We start from the raw sequence: 11,131 nt of genomic DNA on the forward strand, positions 1-11,131 counted from the left end.
GTCTGACTGGACGCTGACTGAATCCAACACTCATCTAACTAGTCTGACTGGATGTTGACTGAATCCAACACTAATCTAACTAGTCTGACTGGACGCTGACTGAATCCTACACTAATCTAACTAGTCTGACTGGACGCTGACTGAATCCAACACTCATCTAACTAGTCTGACTGGATGTTGACTGAATCCTACACTAATCTAACTAGTCTGACTGGACGCTGACTGAATCCTACACTAATCTAACTAGTCTGACTGGACGCTGACTGAATCCAACACTCATCTAACTAGTCTGACTGGATGTTGACTGAATCCTACACTAATCTAACTAGTCTGACTGGACGCTGACTGAATCCAACACTCATCTAACTAGTCTGACTGGACGCTGACTGAATCCTACACTAATCTAACTAGTCTGACTGGACGCTGACTGAATCCAACACTAATCTAACTAGTCTGACTGGACGCTGACTGAATCCAACACTAATCTAACTAGTCTGACTGGACGCTGACTGAATCCTACACTAATCTAACTAGTCTGACTGGACGCTGACTGAATCCAACACTAATCTAACTAGTCTGACTGGACGCTGACTGAATCCTACACTAATCTAACTAGTCTGACTGGACGCTGACTGAATCCAACACTCATCTAACTAGTCTGACTGGACGCTGACTGAATCCTACACTAATCTAACTAGTCTGACTGGACGCTGACTGAATCCAACACTCATCTAACTAGTCTGACTGGATGTTGACTGAATCCTACACTAATCTAACTAGTCTGACTGGACGCTGACTGAATCCAACACTCATCTAACTAGTCTGACTGGACGTTGACTGAATCCTACACTAATCTAACTAGTCTGACTGGATGTTGACTGACTCCAACACTAATCTAACTAGTCTGACTGGACGCTGACTGAATCCTACACTAATCTAACTAGTCTGACTGGACGCTGACTGAATCCAACACTCATCTAACTAGTCTGACTGGACGCTGACTGAATCCAACAGTAATCTAACTAGTCTGACTGGACGCTGACTGAATCCTACACTAATCTAACTAGTCTGACTGGACGCTGACTGAATCCAACACTCATCTAACTAGTCTGACTGGATGTTGACTGAATCCAACACTAATCTAACTAGTCTGACTGGACGTTGACTGACTCCAACACTAATCTAACTAGTCTGACTGGACGCTGACTGAATCCAACACTCATCTAACTAGTCTGACTGGATGTTGACTGAATCCAACACTCATCTAACTAGTCTGACTGGATGTTGACTGAATCCAACACTAATCTAACTAGTCTGACTGGACGCTGACTGAATCCAACACTAATCTAACTAGTCTGACTGGACGCTGACTAAATCCAACACTAATCTAACTAGTCTGACTGGATGTTGACTGAATCCAAACCGTAATCTAACTAGTCTGACTGGACGTTGACTGAATCCAAACCGTAATCTAACTAGTCTGACTGGACGTTGACTGAATCCAAACCGTAATCTAACTAGTCTGACTGGACGCTGACTGAATCCAACACTAATCTAACTAGTCTGACTAGTTGACTGAATCCAACACTAATCTAACTAGTCTGACTGGACACTGACTGAATCCAAAACTAATCTAACTAGTCTGACTGGACGTTGACTGACTCCAACACTAATCTAACTAGTCTGACTGGATGTTGACTGACTGCAACACTAATCTAACTAGTCTGACTGGACGCTGACTGAATCAAACACTAATCTAACTAGTCTGACTGGATGTTGACTGAATCCAACACTAATCTAACTAGTCTGACAGGATGTTGACTGAATCCAAACCGTAATCTAACTAGTCTGACTGGATGTTGACTGAATCCAAACCGTAATCTAACTAGTCTGACTGGACGTTAACTGAATCCAAACCGTAATCGAACTAGTCTGACTGGACGCTGACTGAATCCAACACTAATCTAACTAGTCTGACTAGTTGACTGAATCCAACACTAATCTAACTAGTCTGACTGGACACTGACTGAATCCAAACAGTAATCTAACTAGTCTGACTGGACGCTGACTGAATCCAACACTAATCTAACTAGTCTGACTAGTTGACTGAATCCAACACTAATCTAACTAGTCTGACTGGACACTGACTGAATCCAAAACTAATCTAACTAGTCTGACTGGACGTTGACTGAATCCAACACTAATCTAACTAGTCTGACGGGACGTTGACTGAATCCAACACTAATCTAACTAGTCTGACTGGATGTTGACTGAATCCAAAACTAATCTAACTAGTCTGACTGGATGTTGACTGAATCCAACACTAATCTAACTAGTCTGACTGGACGTTGACTGAATCCAACACTAATCTAACTAGTCTGACTGGATGTTGACTGAATCCAAACCGTAATCTAACTAGTCTGACTGGATGTTGACTGAATCCAACACTAATCTAACTAGTCTGACTGGACGCTGACTGAATCCAAACCGTAATCTAACTAGTCTGACTGGACGTTGACTGAATCCAACACTAATCTAACTAGTCTGACTGGATGTTGACTGAATCCAACACTAATCTAACTAGTCTGACTGGATGTTGACTGAATCCAAACCGTAATCTAACTAGTCTGACTGGATGTTGACTGAATCCAACACTAATCTAACTAGTCTGACTGGACGTTGACTGAATCCAACACTAATCTAACTAGTCTGACTGGACGTTGACTGAATCCAACACTAATCTAACTAGTCTGACTGGACACTGACTGAATCCAAACCGTAATCTAACTAGTCTGACTGGATGTTGACTGAATCCAACACTAATCTAACTAGTCTGACTGGACGCTGACTGAATCCAACACTAATCTAACTAGTCTGACTGGACGCTGACTGAATCCAAACCGTAATCTAACTAGTCTGACTGGACGCTGACTGAATCCAACACTAATCTAACTAGTCTGACTGGATGTTGACTGAATCAAACACTAATCTAACTAGTCTGACTGGACGTTGACTGAATCCAACACTAATCTAACTAGTCTGACTGGACGTTGACTGAATCAAACACTAATCTAACTAGTCTGACTGGACGTTGACTGAATCCAAACAGTAATCTAACTAGTCTGACTGGACGTTGACTGAATACAACACTAATCTAACTAGTCTGATTGGACGTTGACTGAATCCAACACTCATCTAACTAGTCTGATTGGACGGTGACTGAAGACGAATATTTACACACAACTTGTCCTAAATTAGGTCGATTGATCCAGAACATAACCTATGGATTTCTGAGAGTCAGTGTCATAATTTGACACAACCACTGACATAACATACTGTATTTATATTCATTATCATAGTAGAATATAGTATACAGTAGAATACTTTATTCATATACGTTAACTGAAATGTTTGTGCATCGTGTAAAAGCTGTTGTTCACTGTCAGCTAAATGTGATTCCCAGCCCACTAGTAGATATACCCATAGACTTCCAGTCACACTAGTTAGCGTTGGCTCGTGAAACTACCTTTAACTTCCTTTATACTGGATGCAGAGACATAAAACTGTTAACCAGGAGTTGATCTGACTCTGGGGAAGTAGATAAAAAGCCACGTTGCTAAGATACCGACGTATCCCTTCAATACTGATCATGTTTTGATATAATAATAATAAAAATGGGTGTACCCTCCGTCAAAAACACTGTCTCAAACAGAGTTAACCATGTCTTATACCATGACTCCAGCATCGTGTGTCTGTGTGTCTGTAAGGGATAGCGGTTACAGTATTGTGACAGACCTATAGCAGACCAGCTGTTACAGAGAAAGAACAGAACGTATTAAATCAGCTAACCTGATTGAGGCAGCGGCCACAGAACACAATCGGACCCACACACACTCCCAGCCCTGCCCTGCCAAGCCTCGAGACTAGTGACGTTCCCCAGTCAGAGTAATCCGGTTTTCCTGGTTGAGAGCTGGCGGTGGTCGTTTCGGGGAAGTGTGTGAGGCGTTAATGATGTTAGATGGTGCAGGCATGTCCTCCTGGTCCTCTCTGCCGCTAGCTGATTGGGTTACAAGGACAGCTCTGAGGCTTGATTTATGAATAACAGTATATACTGTATGTCTCGTTACAGTTGTAATGGTCTCAGTTGGAAAAGGATAAGTAAATAGCGTTATTTGTAGGCAATTATCTGAAGTAGAGGATTGTTTTGCTGAAGACACAGTAACATCACTGTAATAACTAAAAACATGTTTATTTTACTTGTTGCTTATGTTTATCTGATCTTTATTTGACCATATTTGTCCCAATTACAATAAGTATTTTAAGTAGTCATTATCTTTAATAATTTTAGTCCTGACTCAAATCCTTCTTTCAAATGATTCCGTCCATAGTGCCCCCATGCCATACCTGGTAGGAGTTCATCTCAGCCTGCTCGAGGTAAGTCACACTCACATCATATTACATCTCCAACATAGTCTGATTCTGAATCTGCCCCACTATATTTTATTTCAATTCATTAAGTGGTTTTTCGTTTTCTATATTTTTATATCTAGTATTTAAACATATTTGTCACTGTGGAGGGGATATGGACAGTTGTACTGTGGAGTGGATTGCAGCTGTGTAAATTAATGAAGCTGTTAAATTCTCCACACTATTTGGAATTTTAATGATGCAATATTTATTTTGACGCATCCAACACTGGGAACACATATGAAAGAATGTTGACAATGTTGTTCCTTTTCTCTCTCTCTCTCTCTCTCTCTCTCTCTCTCTCTCTCTCGTGTGCCTGCTTACCAGAAATACAGAAACAAAGACAGGGAAAGAGTTTCCTCAAGACAAAGAGCTTTTGTGATTCATTATTGAGATCTGGTCTGTTGGGCGGGAGTAGATCTATCACTGTGTTTTATAATTATTTTATTAACTTTTATTTATTGAAGGGAGACCAATTGAGGTCAGTGTCTTATTTACAATGGTGCCCTGAGGACAAACATAACATCAATCCAGTGTCGTGTCTTTGGCTATGCCGGATTAAGTGATATGACATGCTATTCTATAAAATAATTTCTCTGTAATTAATATTACCTGATTGAGCTAATCATGTAAATGCAACTAACTAGAGAGTCGGGGAACCACAAAATAATATTTATAGAGCTGTTATCTTCCGAATAAACTCTTAAAGACCTAGTAATATTTTACATCAATAGCAATCAATATTAATCCTCATCTTAATTCAGTCTCATCTGAAAGTTGTAAATTCTTGGTTATCTGTACGAATCCAGGCTAACAAGTTGAATCAGCAATTCAAAATTTGGTTTAATTATTTATTTACTAAATACCTAACTAATCACACAGAATTACACATACACATAATTAAATCATAACTTGATTACAAATTACGCCATAAAGGAAAATGTCCCTAGCGGGCGGAACGGATATGACAGCTGGTTACACAAAAGAAAAGGGCTGAGTTTGAGTGAAAGAGCGGAAAGACTGGGGAACAAAGGGCGAAGCTGTGCTATCGTAAATACAGTATCTTATGCATTCTAAATTACCGCAATAAATATTTACTCTAAGCTGCGCTTCAGTAGGTTGGTGGTAGATGGAAGTCCGTGTTGCCAAACCGAGTCCTTTGTCCTTTGAAGAATGTCTCTGGTGGTCAATTGGATACGTTGTAGTAACGTCGTTGTGTGGTAGATGGGATACTCTGTCTGTTCCTTCCTAACCTGCGTTTGCAGCTGCTGTTGCTAACTCAATGACTAGGAGGTATCACTTCTGTAGTGAATAAGAGTTCAAAGTTCATACCATTCGCAACCAAAGCTCATGCTGATGTTGGCTTCGTTCTGTAGTTATTATCAGAACCATTCTGACATCGGACCGTCGTCCTCACATCCTCGGAACAGGAGGTTATATTGTCGTCAAGGCTTATATAGGAAGGGAGAGGAGGGCATGTTTGAAAAGTTTTATAGCCCATGTCCCTTCATAGGGGCGGGCCACTGATTGAGCAGAGCCCTACCTTATGAAAACCCAAATCTCACATTTTAGAAGCTAAAATCACATTTCATCCCATCATGAATAATTTCATATTCAAACATTTAAATTTAACAACAATTCCATGTGAATCGGATAACTCTGATATTTAGACTTTCCACTGTAGAGTTTGTCATCTTATCATTGATGAGAATGTCTCAGATGACAACCGAACCGACTCATATTCATTAAGTACCACCGCATATGTTCAATTGGTCGGATTACCAGAATATAGTTCATTTCCCCCCACCTTCTGATGTTCCCAAAATCTCTGTTAATCAAGGGTTTTGTTTGCAAATGTAACATCAGTAGGGTAGAGAGAGGAAAAAAGGGGGAAGAGGTATTTATGACTGTCATAAACCTACCCCCAGGCCAACATCATGACAACAGCAACAGCAAGATTAAAAACTATCAGACTGTTTTAAATACATTACATCAGGTTATTACAACAAGTTATAATAATCAACTGAAATTTCACACTTCAGTGAACTCATTTAACAGCTGCCCTATCAGCACCATCAGGTGTAATTTGTTTTGTAAGGAATTCCATTCAAACTAAAGGTGTATTTAACAAACTTTGTGGGGACAAGCGGGACCTCAAGAGGTAACCAACCCTGCGAACGGGGTTTGGTATCTTATGTTTTTCTATTTCAACAGGGAAGTGAGGTATGTTGGAAGCTTGTGGAGAAGAGCTTTGTAAACAAAGGAGTAATGAAGTGTTGTACTGGACTTTAGTGATGTCCAGTCGACCTTCTGATACAGGAAGCAGTGAGGAGTATTAAAACAGTCACCTGTAATAAAGCCACGGGCGTTATGGTAAACGGCATCCAAGGTTTTAAGAGTAGTGGCTGCTGCATTTTGGCAAGTGGTGTCACCATAGTCACGAACTGGCAGGAAAGTTGACCTTACAATCTGCTTCCTGCTGTTCTTTGAGAGGCAATATTTTTCACAAAAAAATTCAAATAGCACACATTGTGTTCTGTCTGTCATAGTTCTTAACGCAAGACTCCTGTTCCAGGCCTATTTCAGACAGATTTTGAATGAGTAGGGAATGGTAAACGCTGTCGAATGCCTGGGAAAGGTCTATACTTAAGGCAGCACAATGTTTCTCACGATCTAGGCATTTTAACACCATCATCCGTCATCTTAAACAAGCATAGTGGCTGAAACAGTGCTATGTCCAGGTCTGAAACCAGACTGGTGCATATTTAGAATAGAGTGAGAAGTTTAAAAATATCTCAACTGGGAGTTTACCAGGGATTCTAATACCTGACCTAGGCAAGATAACTTGGATCTTAACTGGAAGTTTACCAGGGATTCTAATACCTGACCTAGGCAAGATAACTTGGATCTTAACTGGAAGTTTACCAGGGATTATAATACCTGATTTAGCCCAATCTCCAAGTTATCTTGCCTAAGTCAGAAGGATCTCCGCCTTTATGTAGGGGGGAGGACATATGCCGCTTTACAAATCTTACAGGTAACTCCAGGTTAAAAGGTGCAGCAATGCGTGGGGCAGTGAGCTGTAGTAAGAAGAGGTCACATGAATCAGCCCCTGTGGATTTCTTTACATCGATCGTTAGCAAGGCACTTAATACATCATAGACATCAAATGGTTACAATAGAAATGTAGTATGTGAGTCTGTTAGAGCAGCATCCCGTACAGTTCTGAGGTGACGAAAAGACTCCCTCTAGTGGAATGAGATATATTTCCATAGACTATCCTTTCAAACAGGTGGCCAGAGGAAGTAAAATGGTTACTAAAAGCACTACAAATTTCCCGAATTGTCTCGTATGGGACCAGAGGCTTTCAAAACCTGCTGGGGCAATGAGGGGGTGGAGTTTTGTTTCAAAGATTTGACCACTTTCCAGAAGTTGGCTGGATTTTACCACCCCTCTCTGATACACAATTAAAATAAATATGTTTCACTTTTCTAACCAGAGATGGACATTTATTTCCCAAATGTCTGAAGGACTGCCAATCAGACGTAGCATCATTCAGTCTATCCTTAGCCCAAGCTACATTTATTCATTGTAATTTCTCAGACAATTCATGTGTGAATCAAGGATTAGATTTGTCTTTTATCCTTAAATCCAGTTTATGGTTGATCTGAAGATGTGGTCGAAGGCACCGTATGGATGGTATGACGCAATTACGGTGCCTCCGGAACAACATTTTGTTGTGTTACAGCCTGTGTTTGAAATGGGTTAATTTTTTAACGTTTTGTCACTGATCTACACACAATAACCCATAATGTCGAAGTGGAGTTCTGTTTTTAGAAATGTTTAGAGATTAGTTAAAAATGATAAGCTTAAATGTCTTCGGTCAATAAGCAAGCATGCAACCCTTATTTTTGAATGATTATTTTTGACCTTTTCTCCCCAATTTCGTGATTTCCAATTGGTAGTAACAGTCTTGTCTAGAGGTCGACCGATTATGATTTTTCAACGCTGATACCGATACTGATTATTGGAGGACCAAAAAAAGCTGATACCGATTAATCAGACTTTAAAATATATATATATGCTAGCTAGCTATTTCACATCGGTTACACCAGCCTAATCTCGGGAGTTGATAGGCTTGAAGTCATAAACAGCTCAATGCTTGAAGCACAGCGAAGAGCTGCTGGCAAACACACGAAAGTGCTGTTTGAATGAATGCTTACGAGCCTGCTGGTGCCTACCACCGCTCAGTCAGACTGCTCTATCAAATCTTAGACTTAATAATAACATAATAACACACAGAAATACGAGCCTTAGGTCATTAATATGGTCAAATCCGGAAACTATCATTTCGAAAACAAACAAAACGTTTATTCTTTTAGTGAAATATGGAACCATTCCGTATTTTATCTAACGGGTGGCATCCCTAAGTCTAAATATTGCTGTTACATTGTACAACCTTCAATGTTATGTCTTAATTATGTACAATTCTGTGCAAATTAATTACGGTCTTTGTTAGGAAGAAATGGTCTTCACACAGTTCGCAACGAGCCAGGCGGCCCGAACTGCTGCATATACCCTGACTCTGTTTGCACAGAACGCAAGAGAAGGGACACAATTTCCCTAGTTAAATTAAAGTCATGTTAGCAGGCAATATTAACTAAATATGCAGGTTTAAATAAATATGTACTTGTGTATTGATTTTAAGAAAGGCATTGATGTTTATGGTTAGGTACACATTGGTGCAACGACAGTGCTTTTTTCGCGAATGCGTTGTTAAATCATCACCCGTTTGGCGAAGTAGGCTGTGATTCGATGATAAATTAACAGGCACCGCATCGATTATATGCAACGCAGGACATGCTAGATAAACTAGTAATCTCATCAACCATGTGTAGTTAACTAGTGATTGTTAAGATTGATTGTTTTTTTGTAAGATAAGTTTAATGCTAGCTAGCATCTTACCTTGGCTTCTTGCTGCACTCGCGTAACAGGTAGTCAGCCTGCCGCACAGGCTCCCCGTGGAGTGCAATGTAAGGCAGGTGGTTAGAGCGTTGGACTAGTAACCGGAAGGTAGCAAGATCGAATCCCCGAGCTGACAAGGTAAAAATCTGTCGGTCGGCCCCTGAACAAGGCAGTTAACCCACCATTCCTAGGCCGTCATTGAAAATATGAGTTCTTAACTGACTTGCCTAGTTAAATAAAGGTTCAAAATCGGCAACAATCAGTGTCCAAAAATACAGATTACCGATTGTTATAAAATCTTGAAATCGGCCATTCATTTTTTGGGGGGGGGATAAAAAGAAATGGAATAGAACTAAGTACAGGCAAAATCCTAGAGGAAAACTTGGTTCAGTCTGCTTTTCAACAGACACTGGGAGAAAAATTCACCTTTCAGCAGCATTGCTAGCTAAAACACAAGGTCAAATATACACAGGAGTTGCTTACCAAGATGTCATTGATCGTTGTTCCTTAGTGGCCTGGGTACAGTTTTGACTTATATTGGCTCGAAAAGCTATGGCAAGACTTGAAAATGTCTGTTTAGCAATGGTATCTTACAGATTGTACAATCCAGGTGTGCAAAGCTCTTAGAGACTTACCCAGAAACCCTCACAGCTGTAATCACTGACAAAGGTGATTCTAACATGTATTGGAGTTGAAAACGTATTTAATCAAAATATATTATGAGTTTTATTTTCCATTCATTTAAAAAAAGGTTAGAATTTTTCATTCACTTTGTTCTATACTATGTTGTGTAGATCGTTGACAAAAAAAAACTCAATTAAATCCATTTTATTCCCACTGTTACAGTTCAAGGCTGCGGGATTTCAGAGAGTGTGTGTGTGTGTGTGTATGTATGTGTGTGTGTGTGTGTGTGTGTGTGTGTGTGTGTGTGTGTGTGTGTGTGTGTGTGTGTGTGTGTGTGTGTGTGTGTGTGTGTGTGTGTGTGTGTGTGTGTGCCGTATGTGACGGAACCAGTATTTATCACACACTGTGCCAGTGACAGACCCTCTCTCCTGCACCGCATAATTAGACCAGATCAGCATGCAAGCCTCCTCAGCCACCACTGTGACATATTGTGTGTGTATGTGCCTGTATGCTTGCTCATCTACTTGTGTGTTTGCGTGTGTGCGTAACTATGTGATTGTGTATATGAGAGCCTCCATATCCCAGACTGTCACAGACCGAAGTGACAATGTAGAGATCCACCCCCCCACACACACACACACACACACACACACACACACACATTGTAACTATCAGCACAGCAGTCATAATAGTATGGTTTGTAACTATCAGCACAGCAGACTAATGCAGAGTGTATTTCTATTGGTTTTTCCTCATTTTGGTGTATATTTATGTATGTATGGAGTTGTGATGACTGTAGTTTTACTTGTCAGTCAGTCTATATCTGGTTGTAAGACAAACACGTGGGTTACTGCTAATGAAACAGGTCTGTGTGACTTTTATTAAATCAAATCAAAGTTTATTTGTCACGTGCGCCGAATACAATAGGTGTAGTAGACCTTACAGTGAAATGCAGAATACAACAGGTGTAGGTAGAACTTACAGTGAAATGCCGAATACAACAGGTGTAGTAGACCTTACAGTGAAATGCTGAATACAACAGGTTGTAGTAGACCTTACAGTGAAATGCCGAATA

General features: G+C 40.3%; 1 protein-coding gene across 3 annotated transcripts in view; it reads left to right on the top strand.

Annotated features, from left to right (window-relative positions):
• LOC112236161 (DENN domain-containing protein 1B) overlaps positions 1-11,131 on the top strand; it is a 232,010-nt gene that overhangs the window by 127,745 nt on the left and 93,134 nt on the right. For all 3 annotated transcript variants that reach the window (XM_042322485.1, XM_042322483.1, XM_042322484.1), the window contains one exon: positions 4,389-4,434. In XM_042322485.1, coding sequence (XP_042178419.1) covers positions 4,389-4,434 — 46 coding nt within the window. The remainder of the gene's footprint in view (positions 1-4,388; positions 4,435-11,131) is intronic.

The sequence above is a fragment of the Oncorhynchus tshawytscha genome, linkage group LG05, assembly GCF_018296145.1.
Source record: "Oncorhynchus tshawytscha isolate Ot180627B linkage group LG05, Otsh_v2.0, whole genome shotgun sequence".
Lineage (NCBI taxonomy): Eukaryota > Metazoa > Chordata > Actinopteri > Salmoniformes > Salmonidae > Oncorhynchus > Oncorhynchus tshawytscha.